The sequence below is a fragment of the Hyaloscypha bicolor genome, assembly GCF_002865645.1.
Source record: "Hyaloscypha bicolor E unplaced genomic scaffold K444scaffold_19, whole genome shotgun sequence".
Classification (NCBI taxonomy): domain Eukaryota; kingdom Fungi; phylum Ascomycota; class Leotiomycetes; order Helotiales; family Hyaloscyphaceae; genus Hyaloscypha; species Hyaloscypha bicolor.
In genome coordinates this window covers 353,020-378,154 of record NW_020194521.1, presented here as the reverse complement: position 1 = coordinate 378,154, position 25,135 = coordinate 353,020, and the positions used below count along the sequence as shown (strand labels likewise).

Here is a 25,135-nt window from a genome sequence, read left to right as displayed (position 1 = left end):
ATCGACAAGATGCAAAGGTCTGACTATATTTTTGAACCCAAGGGGGACGATATGTTCGCCGAGTTTGCTGCGCACATCAAGTCATCTGTTGAAGACTGGAAAAGCCGAAAACGATCCTTTGGGAAAGCTCGAGAATATGCTTGGTCATGCTGCGATACGCTGTCGAACCACTCGAACTTCTTCTCTATATTTCCCAAAGGTAACCCCTACTGCTCCATCTTCTGTGGCGTATTAAAAACTCTTGTCAAGGTAAGCCTTCCTACCTCAGAATTTAGAAAAGTATCTATTTCTTCGAAATCTGCCCAAAGACATACCCATGGAGCTGGCAATAGAGTTATCAATTATCCAGATCTATGGGCACTTTGACATTATTTTGGCTAACTTTAGTAAAGGCCGGTGCAAACCACAAAGCAATTGGGAATAAGCTCAATGAAACAGTAGAGTCTCTTAACGACCAGGTCGAGTTGTGTCAGCTAGATTCTATCCTGATGCAAACCAAAGCTATCAGGGCATTAATCGTGAAACTCTACGCCAAAGCTTTTGAGTTATTCGACTTGATTCTTCAGTATCTCTCTTCACCAGTCACTCGTCTCCGAGACGCTCTTAACGAAAACGCCTTTGAGAGAAAATTTGGCGGCTATGTTAAAGCTATTACATATATTACGGACAGGATACGGAAAAGAGCCGAAATGGGTTCACGAGCTGAGTTAAGAGATGTGAACTTATCAATCAACTATTTTTTCCAGAAACTTGATAAGGGACTGAAGACCGAGGCAGAAGAAAGAAAACAAGGTCAGGAAAAGATCCTGACTGAGATGAAAACTCAGGGAAAGATCCTCCAGGAAATGAAAACCAAGCAGGAAATCTCTCTTAATTTTCTGGGCGCAGCATTTCACAATGTAGGGACTACAGGGCATAGGTTTCTCATACAGTCACATATCCCCGAAGGACCTCTGCCACGGGCATTGTCAGACAACTGGGCAAGAACACCTTGTCTTTTCTTAGTCCCACAGGGTACGTGTTTCTCGAACAGAGACATGATTAATATACTGCTAATGTAATGATTGTAGGTGAGGTTATGCCACTATCTTCAGTAAAAGCAGAGAAACCCGGAAGATATTCGGCCCCACAGCTTGGAGAAGAACGCGTTGTGACAGAAAGTGGGAACTCCTTTAAGAATCGCCTTTCTTATTATCCATTGCTAACAGACTTTAAATATAGCAGTACCAAAGCAAGCGCTATTCTACACATTTGACGACATCAAAACAAACGCGAAGATCATCAAAACTTTTCTCATTTGCAACCCGTTACCCCTAGCAGATGCCGACGGACCCACAAATAGTGGGATTCTCCCACAACCAGAGATACTGACAGCACTGCAGTCATGGACACAGGCAAATGGACTACAAATCCTCTGGATCCACGGTCTTGATGGAGACAAGCACCGCAAATCTTTCACCAACCTAGTCAAGGTGGTAGTCACTAACGCGGGAGACTTCGATGTCAATACAATGTATTTCTCTTGCGATCCCTATTCAGGGGGGTACAGCAATGCTGGTGGCGATGAAGAAGTCCAAAAACGGTGTCTGCTTGACTTAACCTATGTTCTCATTTGGCAATTGGTCCAGATTCTTCCACCTTCCTTAAGGGTTGACGAGGATTTCTCGGCCGGACGCTTCAAGACTTGCAATCAAGATTACGAGAGTATCAAAGCCGCAGTGAGCATCCTTCAAGACCTGCTCGAAGTGGCTCCACCCCTCGCTATCGTTGTCATTAATGGTATTGAGCGCTTAAGCCACCCCGTGGTCGAGCGAGACCTGACCTATATCTTGCAATTGCTCGCGCTTTATACGAAAGAACCAGATGTGGGAGTTGTGAGGGAAAGGATGAGTCAGGATTCTGATAGTACCTCATACAGGGGAGACAAGTCGTTGAAGATGCTCTTCGTTACTGCTAGACCTTGTCAAGCTTTAACAGAGCTGTATGAGCTATACGAAAATAGAATGAAGCGGGTGTTAGTGTCCTGGCAAAAGTGGCATCAGTATAGCAAGGATGTTGACTTGTTTTGAAAGTAGCTAGCACTACGCAGTAGAGCTGGTACCTGGGGTTCTCAAGCCTTTGACGCTACTTCTAGGGCTAGAGTAAGTAATTGTATATTCAATTGAAATGTTCTCCTCTTCGTTCCTCGCTTAGTCAAAGTGAGGATATACTTTATAAGCGAGATTATGAGGTAGAAGAGTGCGAGACGGCATTCTAGTCTAAAACGTAGCCCAAAACCGAGGCCTAATTTTATAAAAAAGTACTATATATAAGCGTCTTGACTATTAGTCCGCGAGGAGGGAGGAGGAGGAAGAATTGTCTTCCGGGAGGTGGGCGGTGTTGGATGAGGCTTCTTTGAAGGTGTCGGTGAACGTTTTGACGAAGAGGGAATGCGGGCGCAGAGCTTGGATTTGTAGAAGTGGAAGCGGATTTTGATAGATCCAAAAAGGTAATTAGCGGTACGGTCGAGAGAGCTTTGCGTCGTGAGTTTGGCGTTTTCGCGTTCCTTGCACCTCGCTTACTGTAGAATGCGATTTTGACGTTTGATCTTGACTTTTGATTTGTTTGTATATGGCCGTCCCTCCCTTCCTTTTAACGCGGTTAGCCACGATGGCGCGCTTCTGCTCAGGTGCAACTTACCCTCGCCCCACCCTTGCGAAAGCATCAACTCTATACGATTGTTTTCGGGGGACTAAGTCGGCTCCTTGGAGCCCAAATAGGGCCTCCCAAGATTACAATCCTTCAATCCCAAGGCAGATCCCTTCTCACAACATGCGTTGGCCTGACACCCTCCCAACGAGGATGCGCGGCCACGGCTTTCGTACTCAATTCGTCTTCTACACTTCGTCCTTTCTTCCACCGACTACGTGACTACTTCTATCCTCTCCTTTTCTCGCTCACCTGTGACCTCTCCCAATCCTACTCCGTATTATCGTGCACCCTCTGCTGTGCATGCGGACAGTTGCCCCTTTTGGGTGGGTGCTGCATGTTTTAGCATCGCACGGACTATGAAGCCCCTGAAATATTGCGATCATATCGAATCACAGGCTTCAGATCGCTAAATTTGAGAGCAACACGCTGGAGAGGGGGTTTCCGTCAAAAGTCGCCAGCGAATCACCCGCTTATCGGATAAGGTTCTCTTGGCAGAATCGGATGAAATACAGCATCTCTTTACCGAATGGGTGTTGATGGATATTGAGAGTTCTATTGTTCATTGGATTCATTTTGCGCGTTGCGTCAAAGGAAAGGGGGTTGTGGCCGTTGCTGAGGCTGAGGCTGGGGCTGGGGCTCCAGGCGGCTGAGCAGCGGGGGCTCAGCAGAATTATGGGGGGGACTGGGGGTAGTCATATGTCTGCATTAGTGCCGTTGCAAACTGTGCCTTTCCCCTGTGGTGGCTCAAACTCGACTTCGACCTGATTCCCCTGCGGCGGTAGCGTGGCTCAGGAGAAGCGATGACCACACTGTTGCCGGTAGAGAGACGAAACCTGCTTATGACCAACGTCCATAAAAGAAGACACCAGCGTCATTATCGCTCTGTTCGCAACAACAGAAGCAAGATATTTCCCCACCAAGCTTTATAATTTTTGACAGAATATGGAAGCTGGCCAGACTAGCGATATCGCTGAGACACCACCAGCAAATCCGGCTCCGTCTGAGTTCAGACGAGTTGATGTAAGCGAAACCAGCTTTACAACACTCTATGATGGATCAGAGAAAGACGGGAAAGATGCGATAGTCGAGTAAGCCATCATGACGGCCAATCTGTCTATCGTACTAATAGCTATGGCGCACAGTATCATCTTTGTTCATGGACTCGGCGGTAACCCAGAGACGACGTGGTCCACCTCAAAGCCATCGGTTCACCCTGCGGATCAACCGACGCTTTCGAGTAGCAGCAGGTGGCTTGTTTGTTTGTTTGTTTGATTCATAAACCGTTCCAGGCCTAAAAAGGCCCATGCAGTAACTAATTACATGAGATCTAATCCTCAGGCAGTGATTTCGCTAACTAATCCTCTTCTTGTTGATAAGAAGACGCGTTTTGAAAGAGGTCCTGGGCTTCGATAAACAGCTCCAAAACCTTATAGGAAAAGGGAGCTGAAGAATGCCCCTCCTGCCCTAACTAGGCACCCTACCCCCTCCCTGTCCTCTCCTCCCCTTCCCTCGTCTTCCTGGCACCTCCTCGAAACACACGGGTAGATAGACAGGCTAGGAGGTAATAGTTCTGTCTGCTTTTGCTCTCCCGGCAAGAGCAGTAATTAAATGTACTCGTAGTCTTCTGCCTTGAGAGATAACTATACGCCGGGTATATATATAGTGCCTCCAAGGTTCCTTTGTATCTCTTGACTTGATATATTAACTACTCTCGGAAGCGCGTTCATAGAGATGCTCGGTCTATCTCCTTGGGCTCTTTACTACATATAAGAGGGAAGACCAAGTGGCTCGTTTAATAAGGCTTGAGTTCGAGGGCAAGTCGGGCGCATTTCGTTATAGTATAATGTAAAATGGGGTATGTAAGGACGAATTTGTATGCAAGCGTACGGTTGGTATAATATAAATTCTCTATTATAGCTCTAAGAGGTTAGCTAGAAGCTCTATAATGCGAGATAGGGTGAGATGAATGGATTGTTTCCGAAAATTTGCTTCGTCGATTTTGTATTGTTTTTCTAGCAGCAGGTGGCATTACCTGGACCGGATCCGGTCGAAATCACGTGGAGAAAAATCTGCCATTAATGCAGAGGGTAGCTCATCAAGCCGCAAGCACGAAACATTCTGGCCGGCCGAATTTCTCCTCGCTGCGTTTCCTTGCACTCGTATTCTCACCTGGGGATATGACTCAAAAGTAACCCTCTTCTTTTCGGGCTCCGTAGACCAGGGTAGCTATTACTCTCATACAAAAGATTTACTCTATGACGTCAATGATATTAGGGCAACCAATAGTGTAAGCTCCCTTGACAAAAGCCAGGACAGGATAATGTTTGCTTACTGACTCGCGCATAGCGGAAGAGACCTATCGTCTGGATTGCTCACAGCTTGGGAGGTATCATTGTGAAAGAGGTTAGCATTCCCAAACACACAAGATACATAGTAGCTTACTTAACAGGCCCTCCTTCGTGCACAATCTGGCTTGGGAGATAATTCACTAAAGGATATATATGACTCCACCAAACAAGTTCTATTTCTTGGTACACCGCATCGCGGAAGCTCTATGGCGTCGTGGGGCATCCTAGCTGAGCGAATTGTTAAAGCTGCCGGGTTCGATACGAATGCTGTGATCTTAAAACAGCTTACGACCCAGAGCCCAGCGTTAGGGAACCTCAACGAACGATTCATCAGCCTCTTAAGGAGTCAAGATTTTGATGTTGTAACATTTCAGGAAGCTAAGGGAATGGAAGGCATGCGTGGTCTTAATGGCAAGGTATTTTTATAGGATGCTTCCAGTTACCTCGTGAACCGGATATCCCCTGACAAATCTATAGGTTGTAGAAGATTTTTCTTCCACCATTGCTGATGAACGACAAAGGACTATCCCAGGAAATCACAGCGAGATGTGTAAATTTTCGAGCATACAGGAGACTGGGTATCGCCGCATTGAAGCGGAACTACGCAGAGTTATTCTCAAGATCCAGGAAATAGCAGGAAATGGGGCGTTGGCGCAAGCAGGAAGTTCGTCCACATTTCGGTCACATTAAGTTTTATATTTCTGAAGCTCCAGATTGATTTCCCTAGCAAGGCTAATCATGAAATCTTCATGGTCCAAGGCAAAAATCAGCATTTATGATACTTTCGGATTGCACGTTGCCGTCTCTTCACACTGGATTTGCTTTTCGCCGAGCTTCAAATCTCCGCTTTGCATTTCATCCAGCAGCTTTTGTAAATGAAACCTTGATATTCTACCAAAAACTGTGAGCTTAATTATTTGGGGGTCATATCTCTAACAGTTCTTACAGGAGTTGATCCGGATCCGTTGCACGAACCACAGTCCCTAGTGGCTGGGCAACTTCAACACTTCGCTCTCTTAGAGCAGTTGATGCCAGACACGTCGATTTTTGGGTATGACGTTCTTCTCCACGACGCAATAAAGAAGGGAGACGAGCCAACTGTTCGCAAATTGTTGATGATGGGGGCGAAGATAGAAGAAGAAAATTTGCTCTTCGAATCAGATCTGAGCCTAGCTGTCAGCAGCGGCAAGGTTGAAATTGTCGACTTATTATTGGAGTACAGTGTGTCAAAGAACTACTCATGCTACTCATACTACTCATGAATATTCATGAGTAGCGTGAGTAGAATATGAGTAGCGTAATATCCTAAAAATTTGAGTAGAGTAGAGTATATACTCATGAGTAGTATGAGTAGTTATGAGTAGCCGTCACGTGACAATAATAAATTAAGATTTATCTAACAATAATTAAATAATATAGGTATTTATTAAGTAACCCTAGTAAAGGTAAGTTAGGGCTTATATAAGACTAGCTAAATACTAATTTTTTATAATAATAAACTAGTTATACTCTTTAGATCTTGATTTCCCCCGTCTTGCTTACTAAGTAATGCCACTGCCTAATTGGGTAGAGACGTGACGCTAGAGCGGCGCTAGACGGGAGGCTTACCTTATTAGGCTAGTCTGTCACGTGTGCATGTCACGTGGGTACCTACTCACACTACTCATTGTTGAAATTAGGGGCCTGAGGCCCCTAATAGGCTTAGTAAGCCCTGGAACCGAACGCCATGGGGCTGTGCACTAGCTTAATACCCTGTCCAGCTGGAATACCCTGTATAGCTGGAATACCCTGTACGGCTGGAATACCCTGTATAGCTGGAATACCCTGTACGGCTGGAATACCCTGTATAGCTGGAATACCATGTACGGCTGGAATACCCTGTATAGCTGTAATCGGTTCAGCTGGCATAGGGATTTAGTACATGTGACTTAGGGGGTTCAGGGCTATATATACGGGCTACTTACCACTGTAGAACAGCAGTCAATTCAGTACGTTTTACTTGGTTTACATTGCAAGCACGTGACCCTAGCTATATTGCTTTAGCTAGTTCAACACTCATACTACTCATGAGTAGCTTGAGTAGAGTATGAGTAGCGCGATAATTGGTTGAGTAGAGTATGAGTAGGACCCACTACTCTACTCTACTCTACTCATTTGACACACTGTTGGAGTATGGGGCCGATATTGAGAGAAGACGCCCTTACTCCAAGGAGACACCACTAATGGAAGCAACAAAATTAAGATCCCATGCAATAGTGAAATTGCTGCTCCAACGAGGGGCTGACAGCCAGTCAATGGATAGGAAAGGAAATTCATCATTACATATCGCTTGTGAATGCGGTGATGAGGGCATCGTGAACTTACTGCTTCAGCACCGAGGCGGTATTGAGCAGAGGTGCTCCGACTCCATGGATACGCCACTACTTCTGGCTACAAGATCGGGACAAATCGCCATAGTTGATTTGCTAGTCTAACGAGGGGCAATCATCGAGGCAGCCGATTCTGAGGGGAAAACACCGTTGCATCTCGTTTCTGAGCTTCGGGACGATAAGATGGCCAAGTTATTGCTGAAATCCGGGGCTAACTCTGGAGCAAAGGAGTCGAGACGGCAGAGAACCCCGCTACATTATGCAGCTGAGAAGGGAAATTTAGCTGTGGCCAGGGCTCTGTTGCAAAGTACGGCTCACATCGACACTCAAGATGGTGAATATGGCACAGCAGCCTTACATCTGGCGGCCGAGCTTGGTCACACAGATATTGTTAGTCTCTTGATCCAGAAAGGAGCCGCTGTTGATGTTTCCCATCATGCCAGTCGCACAACGCCTTTGCACCTGGCATCAGCGAATGGCCATGACGCAGCGGTGAAAATTCTGCTAGAGGCAGGAGCTGATGCCGCAGCAACTCAATACCCTAATCTGCACGGGAAAACGTCACTGCACCTTGCGGCTCAGTACGGCCATGATCGGGTTGTGAGACTACTTTGCCGTGAGAGTATTGTTGAGAAGAGAGATAATTTTGATGGCAATACACCACTCCACCTTGCCGCCGTCGGGGGGCATACTCTTGCCGCGAAAATCTTATTGGAGAAGAATGCTGAGATTGAAGCTAGAAACAACCAAGGATCGACGGCCCTCTATTTAGCGCTCAAAGCAGGTAACGAGGAACTCGCGCTACTGTTTCTCAATGAAGGGGCAAACACGACGTGGCCGGGTGCCGCCATATCACCCTTACAATACGCAGCTTTTGTCGGCCAAACCTGTGTGGTACGGAAACTTTTAGAACTAGGTGTTGATGTTCAAGACGTGGGCAGACATGGAGAACTAGCACTAATATGTGCTGCTTCGGCCGGCCATACAGCAATTGTCTTGCTGCTGCTTTCAAATAAAGCTGAATTGGACTCGCTGAATGGCACTGGATGCACAGCCCTGCATCAAGCGTCGCGTAATGGCCACGGAGAGACAGTGCGTCAACTCCTGAAGAAAGGCGCCGATTTCAAGCTCAGTGATAATATTGGGAGGACTGCACTCCACGACGCAGCATCACGGGGCCATGAAGATGTTGTGAGAATTCTCATTAGTGAAGGGGCTGACTGCACTGCAACCGATGAAAATTTTGTCACACCTCTTCATTTGGCAGCTATGTCTGGCCATGATAATATCATACCCCTGTTGATCAAAGCAGGCGCATTTATCGATGCCCTGGCTTCCGGACGGCAAGCTCCTCTCGCCTTTGCTTGTAAACACGGCCATGAGTCCACAGCAAGAGCTTTGATAGCAAAGGGGGCTCAAGTCGCAGGACCGGAAATTACACCACCTCTAATAGCAGCCGCAATGGGAGATCACTTGGGAATCATTGACATATTAAAGAGTCATCGGGATCTTGATGGTGGAATTGGTGAAGTGGAAGCGCTGCTTGTGGCAGCATATCACGGCCACACATTAGTGATCAAGAAATTGCTGAGTTGGGGAGGACTCGACATCAACGCAATCGGACCTGGAGGGGCATCCGCTTTGCATTTTGCGGCTACCAATGGACAGGACTCTGCCATACAAGCACTTTTAGAAGAGGGTGCGGATGTCGACCAACGCTCTGACATGGATTGGCTACCGATTCACGGAGCAGCCCTTAACGGTCACACATCAGCTATAAGGACATGTTGAATGCTGGAAGTGGCGTTGAGTGTTTGCAGGATATTTTCAACGAAGACCTTTCAAGTCTTCGACGGTCAGATCGAGAGGGTCTAGTCCGCTTGTTTGTTCAATTCTCAAGGGAGACAAAACGATTTTACACTACTATTAAGGGTGGTGACGTAGCAAGTATCCGCGAGCTGGCCACAAATACAGCAACTGCCAATATGAGAGATGCGAATGGCAACACAGCACTACACGCGGCCATCGAGTACGATTGCACAGGAGCTATTCCGATCTTGTGCGATAGCGGTACTGGCATGGACACTAAAAATGCTCTGGGGCGAACGGCGTTACATGACGCTGTTCTAAGTCGGAATGTTGAGGCTCAACGCCTCCTGCTGCAGTATGGATCTGATGTGAATGCAAGGGATCGCCGTGGGCTTACGGCACTCCATGCCGCAGTTGTGACTGAACAAGAAGTTTCCGTCAAGATTCTACTTGAAGCAGGTGCTGATATTGGTATCAAAGACAATTCGAATCAAATGAACCCACTTCGATATGCAGAAGCACGAGGGTATGAAGCGGTGCTTCCACTCCTCAGAAAAGATCGCAAAGAGTATTACAAAGAATAAAGTTAGCCTATGAATTGTCTACATTTAAAAAGGCGGCAGCAACTGTTTTTGGAAAAAAAGAAAAAAGAGAGACTCTCTTCAGCAAGGCGGAAGGATCATTCACTTGATCGTGCGATATCATGAATCAGTCTTCTCTTTCTTAAGTGCCGGATGGGGTTAGGAAGCTTGCCGCTCTTGCTCAGGAGTTGCACTCACCTGAGCTGCATGAGCACCCTGAGTACCACGAACACTATACTTTTGTTTTATATATATTGCTTAGTAGGCCTAGACTAACTTGCAGGAATGGGTAGAGACCCAGCAAACACTACCAAAACACCTGCATAAGCAGCAGTAGCAGCTAAAACATCCTTTCCCGTGCTGTCCGTTGCGCTAACTGCTAAAAGAAAACCGAACACAATCGTTGAGATCAAAATAGTAAGAAGACCTTTGACCGTAGAAGGGTCAAGTGTCATGATAAGCATAGGAATATAGAAGGCTGTTCCTCCGAATGCCGCCATATTAAGGCGCGACGAGAACGCTTGATTTTGATCACGTAAATGCTCGTCTAGCCCACGATAGCCCCAATTTCCGGCTGCAAGATCTTCTGTTTGTTTTGGGATTGGTGAGGGCGTTTCCGGGACGAGGGATTTGATGGCATCTGAGAGAGTATCAGACGATGAGCGCACGAAACGCTTTCTAAGATCTCTGCCGTATGATGGACTGAATAGTATGCTAGAAAATATAGCAGGTTGAATCGCGAACCCAAAGATTCGAGGTTGCCGTTCGGGAGGGTTAACTGCACCCTGCTCCATCACACCAATAAGTCCCGTTTCAGGCGGGATAAATGGGACAGCCCCCTCCGACAATGTTTCGTAGTTCCGCAGAGCTTTGGCTGTACCTCATGTAAGCAAATTCTGTGGAGCAGAAATAATAGCAGACTCACAATAAGCTCGTAATTTCTCATCGACTTCTTTTGTCTTGTCGTCTGGGACTATATCGCTCGCGGTCTCAACTGCCAGACGAAGCAGATCACTCTGCAGCTCGGAAATCCTTCGTAATTGCAGGCTTCGAAAGCTAAGCACGACCAAATTCTTGGGATGGACCCTTTGATGATCACCAATTAGACGATTGGCCCTGCCTTCGCCCTTTTCTCTCTCATCTCGACCACTAATCTCGGCTGCTTGAATCTCTTCAGCTTGGACATCAGGTCCGCCTTGTTCTTCCTTATGGTGTGGGTTGCTGGCATCCCGAGTCCTGGAAGCTTGCTCCATGCTATGGATAATATTTTCCAGGTTGTGGTTCAATTGATTAAGATTTGTTGCGGAATGTGGTTTAGTGATTAACACAAAATATCCCACCGAAGTGATTCGTTTTGGTCTTATAATAAAGAGTGCAAATCAAACCTAGTACGTGACAAGGCCCTGTGGTGTCACTACCGACGCCTCCACTTTCAGCTCGAACACGTAGCATCGCAGCGGTGGGATACATGCTGTGTAACCACAGCCACAAATTGACTGGATTGTCCGATTGTCCTATCTTTGTTCAGAGTCTACGCGCCCATCAGCGCCTTTGCAAAGTAGGGTCCTCTTCCGACGCCAATAGTGGCCCCGTCCAGGGTAAAGAAAACAGCAATACTGAATGTGTGTCATTACTTTTTATCGCCCTCGGCCTTAACCCCACCCTTCGAAGTCGTCTAACGATGATGAGGCTGAGTCAATTATTACGCGTATAGAAGGGAATGTAGTTTTAAAAATCGTTTTGTAGAAACTTTAGTTGTAAGGGAACCTGTATGAGATCTTGCTTCAAGACGCATGACAAGGAAATTGTAGCCGAGCATTAAGGTGCCTAGAGCGAGCCCCTTTCAATGCTAGAATGGCCTCTTATTAAATTCTTAAGCTGACTCTGCCGTGCACTTCGATTGCTTAGGCCGAGATCGGGCATGCTCGGGCTCTGCTCAGGTTTGTTCGCCCCCCTAGCTCAGGTAAAAATGGCCACTGCACACGTCCGGAGACTACAACGGAAGGAGCAAATACGGGATTAGAGCCCGACTACCTTGGTATTGATCTAGAGGAGCTTGACTCCGAAGATTGGACATATCTTGGTGACGCAGCTCCCAACTTTGGGTGCCGGACTCAGCTGTGCATCGACGACCCAGCTGTGTCTTTGAAATGCATATATCTTCTATGAGCACGTGTGGATCCACACGCAATGAGTTTCAATGGACGTCTTACGCCACTGGCTGTCTATTTCCGTGGCAGTACAGCACATCAAGTGGAACATGCAGGAAAGTGGCTGCAGATTCTCTCGCAAACTGGCATAGACTTGCACAAGTATGCCACTGAAGAACGGAATTTACATCGCCATGAACCAGGCTCGGCAACTATTGGTGTTTTTAGCGATCGATTACAATCGATGCCAGAATCGTAAAGAACCGTATTGTTCTAATCGATTCAGAATCGATTCTTAGCGAGCAGATTCGCTGAAGTGCTCATAATTATCGTCTTCTGGTGGATAATTATATGGGTTTATAAGGGTTTATAGTATACTTTCTACTTTAACCGCGAATAACTCTATTACTATTAATTATATCATAATCCTTTTATTTGCACAACTACTCTATTTGATTGATGTCAAATGCGAGGTGTGTACCAGTTTGGAGAGACCCGGATCAGCTCAACATTTGGCTTGAGGGTTATGATGCTCCCAACGAGTTCGGATATGGGAGCTTCGATCTGGCGATCTTCTTGTTCTGCACTCCATTAGAGAGTCGGGCGAGGTGGCAGAGAATCAACGAGGTGGACAATATGGTGCTACTCAGCGAACAAGAAGCCTCCCAAGCTCATCTCTATCATGAATCAGCTAAGGTTTCAGTCTTTCAATCCTTTCTTTCCGGGCATTGGTTTTGATTGCTAGTTTTATCTTCAGCGTTCCATTATTTATTCCATATATTTCTGGTTAGTAGTTGAACGTCTTTTGCTGGCACAGTGAGAAGAGGAGTTGAAAACTCTAGTAGGGTGGCCCACCTTTTGAAATGGCTCAGAGAAAAGGAGTGGAGATTTCACAGAGAGTGCCTTTTGTGAAGCTGGGAATGAAGATTTTTTTTATCATTCAGGCCGATATACGTGACTAAAAAGCTTAACCGAAATGAAACTGCCGGGTCAACAGAATAGTCCTGTTCAAGTAATAGGGAAGTGATTCTTGGGGTCTTGGCAGCAATATTTCTGGATTAAAGAAAACGCGTCCAGGGAGTCATACGGATTAACCAGACTTCATATGAATTTAAGAAAGTGAGGAGGAGAGCAAGATGGAGGGGAGCTCGGGTCTCAAGAATAACGAGAGGGTGCCGTGTCAGCCCCATATGGGAAAGGGGATGCGAGTCAGTTGCTGGAAGCGTATCTGATCAAGTAGTAATTGTAATCAGGTGAAACCACAGGTTTGGTGTGACGAAGTGCGACCTGTCCACGCCAACCACGCACTTGTATTCTCGTGGGGCTTTGTGTTGTTTTCCAGTTCAGCAGCCGTCATTGCAGCGGCCAGTGTCTTTTGGCTTGACCGTCCGGCTGTAGATGTGAACGTTGATTTATCTTCTTTTCCTGTTTTCAGTGAGGTAATCTCAGTACAGGAGAGGAAAGATTGGTTCGTGCAAAAAAGAAACGGATGATCTCACGACGCGGCAGCAGTCGAGCCGCCCCGCAGCTACAATATGACAACATCCACTCTCTCACTCCCAATCGCAGCTGCCGTTCATGACTTTTCAGAAATTAGACTAGTTCGATCTAGTGCATATCGATAGTTTCCTAGCTTGGAAAACGCCGCGAGCATTATATATATAGTATGACTTGAAAATCTGCATTCGTTCATGCTTGGTTGCCATACCACATAGATTTCAGAAACCGGAGTATTGCTAAAGATAGTTAGTTACCCGCGTTCTCTATTCTAATGGCTTGTTTACTACAATTATTCGGATTTTTAGCGAACTCCCAGCGAGTTGATTTCGTCCTATTCCGTACAATTAAAACCCCTAAATTTGGAGCGCGGCAACGATTTAAAGGAGTTTGGGGTCTTTGAGGTAAATAAAAACTACAGAACTGACCGAACCCAATAAAGCCCAATGACATACAAGGGCGACAAAACCTCGTGCACAAGTTCAGCCTCAAAGTGAGAGAGATGACAACGCTCGATCTTCGTATGGCTAAATTCTTCCGCATGCCACAACATATATTGGGCCTATTTTGAGCGAACTTTCACTCCACACAACTTCTCCTGCTCCATCTAGTCGCAAAAGATGCGGAATTGGGTTCCTAGAACCTAGTCAACAATGCCGATCTCTGCGAGAATGGGTAAGCGGGATCTGGATCTCCCCCTCGTATCACGATCTTTCGGGGAACTTGCATGTAGAGTTACCCCGGGTTCTCGTGCGGGGCAATAACCCCAAATTCAATCGCCCGTGGTTGGGCATGTGTGTTCACGACGTGCGCCAGGGGACGAAACATGGGAGCATCCTTGACTTCTGATGGCCTGCCTTGACAGATGACAAGAAAGGGGAATTGAGCTCAATGATTCGCTGCTCCGATGCTACACGAGCACAAATTGATAGCCGCGGTATTAGGATTGAAGTCGCGCTCGCTCAGTCCTAGCAACTTGGGGCCTGGAAGAGCAAAGATCGACAGCTATCCAGCTGACTATTCAGTTTCAAGCCCGTTCTTCACTGAGTGAGGAATAGGGGATGAGGGCATCGTCATAGTTGCAAGCCATGTACGTTTCTAGTCCCTTTTTTCATCTGAAATTCTGCAAGAGGAACCCAACTGAAGAGTAAGATTTTCGGCTAGTCGGTGGCTATTAATTTGGATGCAGAATTCTACTCTTGGAGCATGGTCGTGCTTAGCAGCAAGTCTATAAGAACTCCGGTGTTTCCCTTCAGTTCACTCTTCAAATCGACAACAAGTTCACCCCGGAATATCTCCACATCGAAAACATTCTATTAGATCCCTGAAAGGCCTCGAAAATCAAATCAAAATGCTTCTCGGAAAGCTCTTCACCCGCCTTGCCTTCGCGGCCACGGCAATCGCCCCTGGTATGTATCATCTCTCTCAATCACCCCATTCATGCTAACAAATTGATTTCAACAGTTGCCTGTACCCCAATTGCTGAGCCAGACGTCACCACTTTGGAGGTAAAGCGCACCACGGTCGGTGATCGCACCCGTTCATGCTACAGCCAAATTCAAACACACTGTGGAAACATCAGTACACCATAACTTTCCTTCTCCAAATATTGGCTAATATTCACCCTTCCCCAGACAACCACATCCACGACCACGGAGGCCATATCAGCGGAGGCGTAGGTCCAAACCCCGTGTGGCTCAACTGAGGGCTAACAAGGAAAAGGATGTCGATCTCATCAAAGTGGAGCTCTCGGCTATTGTCGCACTATGCCTAGACTTGTCTGCACATATTACTGTTACCATCAGCTTAGACGGTATCCAAGATTGCGGTTCCGTATTCGTCAACATCGTGAAGCTTCTAACCGACCTCCTGAATTCCATCACAGGCGCTTGCGATACAAGTACGGACTACTTTTGCCTATCAGGCCATCCTCAAATCTCTCTCTTTGCTGACGGATTTGCAGGTGCAATTGCCGCTCTCATCGACCTCGTGCTCAGTCTCCTTGCTCACATAACCCTGATTTCCGGTTGCCTCCTTACTAACATTGAAGGTCTGTTTGGTGGGGTCCTGGCTCTTCTTGCGGGCGTCTTGCGCAGCTTGCAGTTGGATATTACTGGGTGCATCTCTCTGTTCACTTCTGCTTGCGGCCCATATCACCACTAAGAGGAAATTGAAGCGTGCTGCAAATTGAAAAAAATTCCACCAGGAAGGGTTCTGAATTCGCTAGCACTTCTGGATAATGGGGATGGGTTTTGGAATCATAGTCAGTAGTGAGGTAGGGGAGTCGAAGGGAAGTCATCCGGGATGTGTCTTTTTTCAGAAAGTAGCAACGGTTATAAAGCAATGTTTAATATAACACAACTTTCAGAAACCGTAATCAAATTGCAAGCCAGATGTTCGCTGAGGTTTCAAATCTGTTTGGAAGAGTGGGACCGAAGTCTGTGCCGTTTCGTACCTCGGACCACGAGTTGGGACGGAACCGTTCCGAGATCCGACACTTCACTCCATCCATAGGAAACCTACAAATAAACACTCCCCTCTCTAGGCACCACTTTATTCTATTGCAAAAACAATCATCATGGTATTTTACGAGCCTGAGCTCACGCGACATAACCTCCCTAGAGATCCATTCAAGGTGAGCCCAGCTCAACGGGTTCATCCTGGAATCTCACCAGTGAAATCTAGTCATGTGTGGTTCCTCGACCTATAGGATGGATCTCAACTCGATCTGTCGATGGCAAAGATAACCTTGCTCCATATAGGTATAACCACCTTCCTCTACACTTGACAGATCAATTCATGGCCTAATCCGTCGCCAGTCAATTTAACAACCTCACTTTCGACCCTCCCTACGTCATGTTCGCTGCAAACCAAACAGAAGTCAACACTCGCAAAGACACAGTAGTAAACGTCGAGTCAACCGGCTCCTTCGTCTGGAATATTTGCACTTGGGACCTCCGTCAAGCCATGAACATCACCAGTGAACAGCTCCCCTCCTCCGTGGATGAATTCGCCAAATCAGGACTTACGAAAATGCCATCAGCGGTTCTCAAACATACCGTCCCAATGGTCTCAGAATCTCCTATAAAGTTTGAATGTTCTTACTTCTCTACGCTGCGGCTGCCCGGAAACCCTCCCATGGGAACTGTGGACTTGATAATTGGGAAGGTGGTGGGGATTCATATTGATGATGGGGTGTTAACGGAGGGTATAGTAGATTTGAAGAAAGTAATGCCGATTGCGAGGTGTGGGTACTATGAGTATGCGGTCGTGAGAGAGACGTTTACTATGATGCCTCCGGGAGACGGGAAGATGGCTATTGGATTGGAAGGAAGCACGGCTGGGAATGCCAAGGAGTGGAAGGAGCTTAATAGGGAGAAGAAATCAGAGGTCCTATAGACATAAGTAATTAACAGGGTTCTAATATTTTATAGTCTAGCTCTGATTAGACGATAGTTCTGCGTCAAGCTGCCTGAAATTTTTGATGTTGTATTAGATGTATAATCCGATAGGGAAAGCCACCAGCCTTTTCTTCTCTATTCATCTGCGCTGGTATTGTCACCTGTCTCCCCAGACTTTACCTGGTGGGGTTGTTTCATGCTGTTTTAAGAAGAAGCATATTCTGTGGAGGAACGACAGCTTTTTTTCTACGAGCATGAATAGTAATTGATCTACATGCTATAATTCCGAGCAAAGTCCCAGATTCTTCAATAGATCACCAGCCGTGACATCCATCATCGCGCTTCTTCGATCCTCGATGCCAAATCCCAACATCAACACATCATCCAGATATCCGACATAATTTCGGCCTTGCTCTTTCCAGTTCATAGATGTGATATACACCATCTCACTTTGATTCCACGATTTTCTCAACTCCGCGTCGTAAAACTTTGGAATTTTCCCACGGCCCGGCCCTCCTCTCCCTCGAATCCAAAATGGCTTTTTGGTCAATCCGTAGATGCCAAAAGGCGCCGTTCGGTGCATAAGCACAACGTATGGCTCGTAGACACCGTGAAAGCCGTGCCACAGCTTGTGTTGGTAGATGTGCATTATGTATGTGTTGGCTTCGACGTTGCACTCGGGATCTTCTCGTCGACAAAGCACAATAGCTAGAGAATTCGTAGCTTGATGAAGATCTTCATCCTTGCCAGGGACAGGCATGTATGCCGCCATGCACTTCTCGTCGTGGCTTGCAACCAAAGGTGCAAGGTCCTCACTGATCATGCCCTTCTTATCCATTCTGACAAACGACCTCTTGGGTGAAATGTCATGATGGACGTACATATCCCCGACGGCATCCCAAAAGATAAACCAATTCTTCTCAACGGGGCCAAAACGTGGCCGTTGAAGTTCCTTGCCAATCAAAAACTGTGTATCTGCTGCAGCTACCCACATAAGGAATGGCCAATTGATGAGTGGCCTGAAATCCTGTATCCATTGACCAAAACAAGTGAACTGAGAGTTGGATCCGAAAACAATGAAGGGTGATTCGGGCCCATAGAAGACTCTTGCATCGTGAGGTCCAATATTCATGTTGAGTATGGTGATATCCCCCACGCAATTTCCTCCCGGGGTAGCTGATATTGGTAATATATCAGGTTTCTCAACGCAGGTCAAGGCGCCTTTCCGAAAGATTGCTTCGCAAGTGATCTCTACACTCCACTGGCCACCGTATGCAGTCCCGGGAGGGTCCATCCTCTGCGCCACAACAATCCACACATCCGTCTTGTTCGGGTGAGGTATCATGTTCGGATTGATGATCCCGAATCCTCCAAAATCAATTGGCCAGTATTGTCCATCTTTCCGCGAGACAGAGAATACTTCGTTGTGTGAGCTCGGCGGGGGTGCGGGGCGACCGTTTGTGGACACTGAAATCTGACCAACCGCAGCCTGGCCACCACGAAAGGATAAAGGAATGATTTTTTCGTGGTAACTGGCGGTTGATAATAGGAGCAGGATTATCAATACGAAGCCGACAAAAGCCAGGATGGGGCTGGGCCGTTTAGCTAGCATTATTGCATTCGGACGTGGGTATCTGGAATTCAAAGTCGATGAAATGAACGGAAGTCGACAAACATACATGTTGCGGACGATTGAATTGGCTGTCAGGAGTGCTTGAACATTGGACGATGTTTCAAGGTTTCGAGCCAGTAATCGCGTTGCGAGCACTCGGACAACATGCGCATTCTCAAACGTCAATGACTCGACCTTGGTATTATACTTACACGATCTCCCCGTGGCTCTCGTTGTCAGGGGCCAGCCCGCGACACAGACGCCATAATACAGTGTTTTCCTGTGTGGCTGGTGGCGATTCAAGGCACTCTCCGGCCCTCAATATTGATAGGCGTAAATTTGATTATTACCCTTTCCGGTGGAGATTTCCGGTTGCACCAACTGGCTCTCATCTCTTGTGGCGCGTTCCAGCGTAATTTTGCCTGCCCAACCAAAAGCCAACATCGCTGAGACAGCTCACCATAGGCGCAACCCCTTTTCCCAGAACATAACGCCAATCAGCCCTTCGGCAACCCCCTCAAAACCTCGCTTTTCGATTTCCTTTCTTGCGCACACAACCGAATTCGAGCCTTTTATAAATCGGAAAGCACGAAATGACCTGAAATTTCAGATGAGATACCTGGCTTGCAAGCTATGGAATGGGTTACAGGGCATGCATCTGAGATTATTGGTCACACTGATGAAATTGGACGGTACCGCTTATTTGTTAAGGTTTACTGCCAACACTTCTATAGCATTCAACAGCGAGTTTAAGGAATAATCAAAGAGACGGGAAGGAAAAGAATTAAGTAGTTCTAAGAATTTTATTTGCTCGATTTAAAGTAATTCAATACTTGGGAAGGGTTTGAACTTTGGAAGTGTTGCGGGTGAACTTCCCTTAGATGAATGCGCTGCATGTTCGCGCGTGGAGCGAAGCCACAGTAGCCCACCAAATTCCTTCCGTTTGCATAATTTCCAATGCCCCGTTCTTAGTATTATCACCTTCTTGGCTGTTCCCAATAATAGGAAGATTCCTGGTCGTGGTAATGCCCCTCCCTGCCTTTTCCGGGGGACTTGCTTACTAGAGCTCTACAAGCTTATTTCCCTGTGCCTCCTTGTCAAAAGCATGAATGTGAATTTTCCAAATACCGATGATACGGAGTTCCCCATCAGATTCTTCTTTCACTGCCAATACATTATACAAACAACGACAGATGTATGAATCGTATACCTTGGTATCAAACCATTCCTCAGCCCACGGAGTATCCATGAAAGTAGCCCACTGAGCTTTCGTCCCAGGTTTTCCACTGTATTGTTCGTTATCACTGCCCCAAGCAAGACCTTCTCAATCTTTTTCAACGTGGTTTGAGATAGTTGGAGAAGGTGGAAAGATGTAGCGGCTGAGAGTGGTACCTGAATTCGTCCATAATGATTGTCCTGTGTGAACACCCTTCCAACCTAACACTGAGAGACGTCGTTTATCCCGAGAGTTCAAGTTGTAGTTCTCAATAATAATACATATATTGTAAGAGACGTTGCGGTCCTTCAAACAAGACACTGCAGGGAGATCAACTAACAACAAACATAAGATCAAATTATTAAAACTAGCTTTACATTCGATGTGTTTTGGAAGAGACATTGAATCTCAGAAAAGCAGCCGAAGCTGGGACGAAACGTCAAACTCCACCCTTTCGGTGCAGGTATGGAGATCTTGCGAATCCCGAAGAGTAGCCGTTTGGTTACCCTGAGTGAATCCAGGGGGAGGGAGTCGTCAAGCGAGAACCAATCAACAAGAGGATAAATGCTGATTCGCGACGTGAAATCAACACTCCTCGGAAACCACAAAATATGGAATTAATATTCAGAAGTACATGTGTTGGCTGCTATGTCTACCCAGTAACCGATTTGCACCCTATTTAAATTTTAAACCGTTTCCAAATTGTTCCGAACACCCGTGAGTAAAAATGGTATGTCTTGCGCTTGCATAAATATATCTTCCTAATCGAATAATCTGCTCATCAACAGCAATGCCCCGCCACTTGACGTGTTCTTTCCAAACAAAGCACCGACCCATCGTGACCTGCGTAATCGACTGATCTCCAGATCTTCCCTTTCATCCAACCCCTATCCGTCCGATATGCGGTCGCAAATCCTCAGCCAATTAATTCGAATCGCTTGGCAACCTCACACAACATTCGTTTGATATCACAAGAGAACTCGAAAGCTTGAGACAACTCAGGTTTGATAGATCCATCACTAGGACAATGGTTGCCAGAATTCTCGAGGTCCCCAGATCCTGCTGTCGATCATTCGGTTTCGACGCCAAGCTTTGTAGAGAAAAGACCCGAAACGGAACGAAGATGACGTTCCATTTGAGCCTCAACCACATCAATCGTCTCGTGAAATCAATGGGTTTGAGATTATAGGTGGCTAGCGTGTGGATTCATACGTACCACACCTCGCTACCCAATTCTCACAGATTGCCAAGAGAGACTAGAAGCCTCCCACAGACTATCAGTGACTGACTGAACAGCTGCCTGTATCCATTTGATAGCCTTGGAATTCCCGCCTCGTGATACCTCGCATCGCATCAGAAGCACCCGCCAGCCCCCTATCGTCAATCGTCATCAGCTCCGCCCCAAACTTGGGGCCACGAAGTTCAGACGGAACGAGCCCACATTCCAATTTCCCACTGCTCCTCATCGTCGCAACTACAAAGGGGTCTATATCAAGCTTTTCGTTTGAACAAGCTTCAATCGTCTCAACTTGCAATGCCGCCACAGAAGAATTCGGTTCCGACGGTAGTAAGCAGCATCCCTTTACCAAGTGAAATGATATAAAGTCTTGCCATGTTCAACTCTTGGATTTTCGTTCAGCTTCGGCATCAGCACCGGCAGTATCTTCTTTCTTCAACTTCATTCACATTCTCTTCGCACCAGGATCCGATTGATTCGCGGCCTCCTTAAAGTTAATTTTCCAAGTCCATACACATCAATTCCAACCCTTCTTTCTCAAACCACCTCAACTCACTCAATTCTTCGCACCCCCCACCCTACCAACTCCAACATCCACCAAGCAACCACAAGCATGTTCTCCAAGACCATCCTCTCTGCTCTTGTAGCTGCCGCTATCGTCTCCGCACACGGCAAAGTCGCCGTCGTCACCGGCGATCTAGGCGGTAACGGCACAGCACTCGGCATCAAAGGCGGCGTCGTCCCTGGCCCAGGACCGAACTACGAGACCGAGGTCGATACAACAGTGTTCTGGAGCAAGGAAATTGCGACAGATGACGATATCGGATATATTGAGGATGGAAGCGGGAATAACCAGTTGAGTGATTTGACGCAGGCGATGGCTTTGTCTGGGTCGACTTTGCCGCAGGCATGTTGTTCTTCATCCACTCCTCCCTGAGCATTCTAAGCTTGAGGAACAAGACTAACAAGAGTCCAGGTCAGCAGCGGGGGGAATGTCAAAGGCACCTTTCATATCGTGACCAGTGATGGCGCTGGACCATTGCAAGCCCTCGTCGACCAGTCTGCGACTGGCAAGTGGTCAACCGCCAAATCTGCTACCGTGTCGACACAAGTACCAGGCACGAATGGGAATGTTGTAACCAAGCGCTCGCTTTGGAGCCGCGCTCTCATTAAGATGGGCCTGATCACCGCGCGTGCTACGAACGTCAATGAAGACCATGTGAGTAATTATTCAGGAAAGAAAGTGGAGAGAAAAGAGGCTGACGAGAGCAACAGGCCTTCGCAGTCGACATCCCATCCGGGACCTCTTGCGCGGGAGCCATCAACGGGATCTCCAATCTCTGCCTCGTCAAAGTTTCCAACAACAACGCGAACGGTCCTTTCGGGGGCGTGTTCGCGGTGCAGATGTCGAGCTCGACGACCGCTCGTGCCAAGCGCAGCACTAAGTTCACTTCTTAAGTAGAGCGACTTGTCGTGATTAAGGATTTCACTTGCGCTAGCGAGGTGAAAGGATGATGGAGGCTTTGTAAGATTATGCGGGAAGAGGGAAGAGGGGAAGGTGTGAAGGATCGAGGGGGTCGGACATATGATGTGTATCTCTTCAATTTGATGCTTACTCAATCGTAGACCGTTCGTACAACTTCCCACTTCTTGCTTGATTCGCTCTCCGCCCCAGGCTCGAAGCCACACTAATGACTTCGAGTTTCCATTAAGTAAGAGTGCCCTGTTGCTGAACTCTTCTGTCTCTGTTCTCATTCCTTCACTGGTGCCAGGATTCCATCTTCCGCTGATAAAGTTGTGTGATTTCTAAAGGAGGTGAGTTGGATTTCGTCGTAATGGCAGATTCAATGTGCAAGTGACTTTAGATGGATGAAGATATTTTCTTCCAACGCGAGACAGTCCATAACCCCCGGGAAGGTATAGCGCAATGGAGCCAAAAGCTGTATTGACCTGGGAGTTGTTGTAAAATGCGGTGTATTTCAAACAGAGTATGCATTCGTCTAAATCAAATAGTCGTTCCATCAGATGGCCGCGATGAACTCTCTCCCCCATCAAGGTTGGCAGTATTCTTCTTCTCAGTCATGTCTTTCGTCTCAGTCGTCTCGTTCGTTTCCCCATGTCGATCGGCCTCAGAACCCCGTAGCGTAGAAGACTCAGATGCTTTCCCTGGCAACGGCCCCGGTGCGACTGGTGGAGGCGCGGGTTTCTGCTCTTCGTCAATTACACTCGCCGAGTCCTCTTCCCAACTCTTCTTCTCCTTCGCCAGTGCCGATCGTACCCAAGGTACAGTAATCGCTGCCCAAATAGCAGCCCAAATAAACGGCGCGGCCCATCCTAAACTACATTAGCTAGTGAATAAACTTGGAACCGAAGTAATATACCAATGCCATACGCAACGGGCCTCGGCACAGGGTGGATGCAAATCACCACTGTACATGCCACTGCAACGAACAACCCAGGAATGGACCAGAACCAGGATTGGTCTCTGATCATCTTTCGGAAGATAGGACTCGCGTTATATCTAGCAGCCCATCCCTCTCGGAACGGTCTGCCACCTCCTGCGTTCACAGCCACGATATCTTCCACGATGTAATAAATACCAGGCAAGACCTTCTCTCCCTTGGCAGTTGAGCTGATCCGAAAGGGTGCTTTCCAACCACATGCACTGTATAGAGACATGAGGAAGATCGGGCCTGACAAGCAATACAAGATAGCAGGCCCCGGCATTGAGAGGACCCGTAGGAACACGATATGTGGTGCGGCGCCGACAATCAAAAGCGCTGTGACTGTGGTGATTGTAAGGACCAATATCCAATTCGTGATATCGAAGGCCCATCTTTGATTCGCCCCGAGCGGCTTGAAAAAATGCTCTTTCTTGATCAGCCGCAGAGATCGTACTGCGAACTCAACATATGTAGGTCCTCCCCAGATCGCAGTCACAACTGCAAATGTGATGTATCCTTGGACATTTCCTCCATATGTCATGGTGTAGTAGAGCAAGATGGGCACGATACAGGCGTCGAAGACCATCAACGAGATGTAGCCCGCCAGCTTCCACCGCTTGAATCCATGGCGGAATGTGAACGGCAGCTGGGGCAGCAGTTCAGGGTGTGCGAGATAGTAGGATTGCAGCGTGCTGCCGCGCCGCTTGAATTCCTGTCGAGTAGCTGCTCGACTGTCATAGTATGCCAGGCGATTTGCCTCGTTGAGGTCGCTATCACGGTGATGGTGGGAGGATTGCCGTCGATTCGAGGTAGATTGTCGTGGAGAGGCTATTCGCGCTGGAGAGGAAGGCTCGTCTCGAACTTGGTCGAAGGTTACTCGTCGATCGTGGATAGGACTTGATGGTGAAGTTGGATCTTGGGAATTGGATCGCCCACTCCCTCGGACGACGGCAGGCATGTCTGGCTGCTGTTAGCATTGCCGTGGTAATGGCAGAAACAGAGAGGACAGACTGTGAACATCTCAGGAGCGAGAGTGATGATGAGAGGATATGACATCGGCGAGGTCAGTCCTGGTCGGATGCTGCGGAGGTCTGGCAGACGCGGCTTGCTGACAAGGATTCCCAGGGGCACGACAACGACGTCATCTTCGAATCCGGATCCAACCACTGCTTGGCAGAATGACCGCTGAGTCGGCCACGATTCATGATTGTTCGCATTGGCATTAGCACAATAATGAATTGATAAGTGTCGAATGTTACAAAAACGTAAAGAACAAGGTTCAACCGTTGTACTCGGGAACACCCCGGGACTTCAGCAGATAAGGAGAGCTTCTTTGGGCATCACCCTTCGGTACGATCACATGGTTCTGTTTTCACTCGAGCAAACATAAATGCGTATCTCGTGTTTTTTAAATCCGTTTCTAGTGCCTATAATAGGAGACAACTCGTTCCTCTTACTTTCAAGAAACCTTGACTTGATATGGGGGTAGTCTTTTCGAATTGATGGGTATATCTTCATATCCATTCATAATTGCAGACGACGAAATTAAGGAACACAATGAAGCTGAAGAATTCATATTGTTCTCAACTATTCTAATTTCCTCGCCCTGTAAAACATCGCAAGGAAGTAGCTCAGGGGGAAGATCCGCGCGAGTTGTAAGCATGAAATACTTGAAAACAGATTTTCCACCAGGGCAACGTCTTTATGAAACCTCCTACAAACTTGGGGAATCTCGTAATCAGGCCGAGACCATGAGGTCTTTCCACAACATTAGCATTCG

At 47.2% G+C, this 25,135-nt stretch overlaps 8 protein-coding genes across 8 annotated transcripts; 5 read left to right on the top strand and 3 right to left on the bottom strand.

Annotated features, from left to right (window-relative positions):
- Nucleotides 1–3,606: 3,606 nt before the first annotated feature.
- Nucleotides 3,607–5,729, top strand: K444DRAFT_583031 (uncharacterized protein; the record flags this gene model as incomplete). The annotated part of the gene is made up of 6 exons (XM_024877816.1): nucleotides 3,607–3,779; nucleotides 3,834–3,897; nucleotides 4,799–4,978; nucleotides 5,044–5,094; nucleotides 5,141–5,455; nucleotides 5,517–5,729. Exons 1-6 carry the CDS (start codon nucleotides 3,634–3,636, stop codon nucleotides 5,727–5,729), a joined length of 969 nt encoding a protein of 322 aa, XP_024741490.1. The 5' UTR covers nucleotides 3,607–3,633.
- A 1,562-nt stretch (nucleotides 5,730–7,291) lies between these two features.
- K444DRAFT_479736 (ankyrin) lies at nucleotides 7,292–8,665 on the top strand (the record flags this gene model as incomplete). Its single annotated transcript, XM_024872979.1, has 2 exons — nucleotides 7,292–7,393; nucleotides 8,498–8,665. Coding segments are annotated over 2 exons (270 nt in total), but the record flags the coding sequence as incomplete, so codon positions are not given.
- A 1,405-nt stretch (nucleotides 8,666–10,070) lies between these two features.
- Nucleotides 10,071–11,051, bottom strand: K444DRAFT_712255 (uncharacterized protein; the record flags this gene model as incomplete). Its single annotated transcript, XM_024888277.1, has 2 exons — nucleotides 10,071–10,672; nucleotides 10,724–11,051. The coding sequence occupies 2 exons, from the start codon at nucleotides 11,049–11,051 to the stop codon at nucleotides 10,071–10,073; spliced, it is 930 nt and encodes a 309-aa protein (XP_024741488.1).
- Nucleotides 11,052–14,771: 3,720 nt separating this feature from the next.
- On the top strand, nucleotides 14,772–15,668 carry K444DRAFT_660364 (uncharacterized protein). The gene is made up of 5 exons (XM_024886453.1): nucleotides 14,772–14,854; nucleotides 14,910–14,953; nucleotides 15,080–15,120; nucleotides 15,251–15,345; nucleotides 15,409–15,668. Exons 1-5 carry the CDS (start codon nucleotides 14,797–14,799, stop codon nucleotides 15,606–15,608), a joined length of 438 nt encoding a protein of 145 aa, XP_024741487.1. The 5' UTR covers nucleotides 14,772–14,796; the 3' UTR covers nucleotides 15,609–15,668.
- A 355-nt stretch (nucleotides 15,669–16,023) lies between these two features.
- K444DRAFT_495237 (uncharacterized protein) lies at nucleotides 16,024–16,793 on the top strand (the record flags this gene model as incomplete). Its single annotated transcript, XM_024873270.1, has 3 exons — nucleotides 16,024–16,080; nucleotides 16,131–16,207; nucleotides 16,265–16,793. Coding segments are annotated over 3 exons (663 nt in total), but the record flags the coding sequence as incomplete, so codon positions are not given.
- Nucleotides 16,794–17,071: 278 nt separating this feature from the next.
- On the bottom strand, nucleotides 17,072–18,611 carry K444DRAFT_608941 (uncharacterized protein). Its single transcript, XM_024879481.1, has one exon. It carries the CDS (start codon nucleotides 18,456–18,458, stop codon nucleotides 17,124–17,126), a length of 1,335 nt encoding a protein of 444 aa, XP_024741485.1. The 5' UTR covers nucleotides 18,459–18,611; the 3' UTR covers nucleotides 17,072–17,123.
- Nucleotides 18,612–21,524: 2,913 nt separating this feature from the next.
- K444DRAFT_650727 (cell surface protein) lies at nucleotides 21,525–22,369 on the top strand (the record flags this gene model as incomplete). Its single annotated transcript, XM_024885655.1, has 3 exons — nucleotides 21,525–21,818; nucleotides 21,888–22,130; nucleotides 22,187–22,369. 3 exons carry the CDS (start codon nucleotides 21,525–21,527, stop codon nucleotides 22,367–22,369), a joined length of 720 nt encoding a protein of 239 aa, XP_024741484.1.
- A 547-nt stretch (nucleotides 22,370–22,916) lies between these two features.
- Nucleotides 22,917–24,313, bottom strand: K444DRAFT_520713 (uncharacterized protein; the record flags this gene model as incomplete). Its single annotated transcript, XM_024874067.1, has 2 exons — nucleotides 22,917–23,245; nucleotides 23,293–24,313. The coding sequence occupies 2 exons, from the start codon at nucleotides 24,311–24,313 to the stop codon at nucleotides 22,917–22,919; spliced, it is 1,350 nt and encodes a 449-aa protein (XP_024741483.1).
- Between the last annotated feature and the right edge of the window lie 822 nt (nucleotides 24,314–25,135).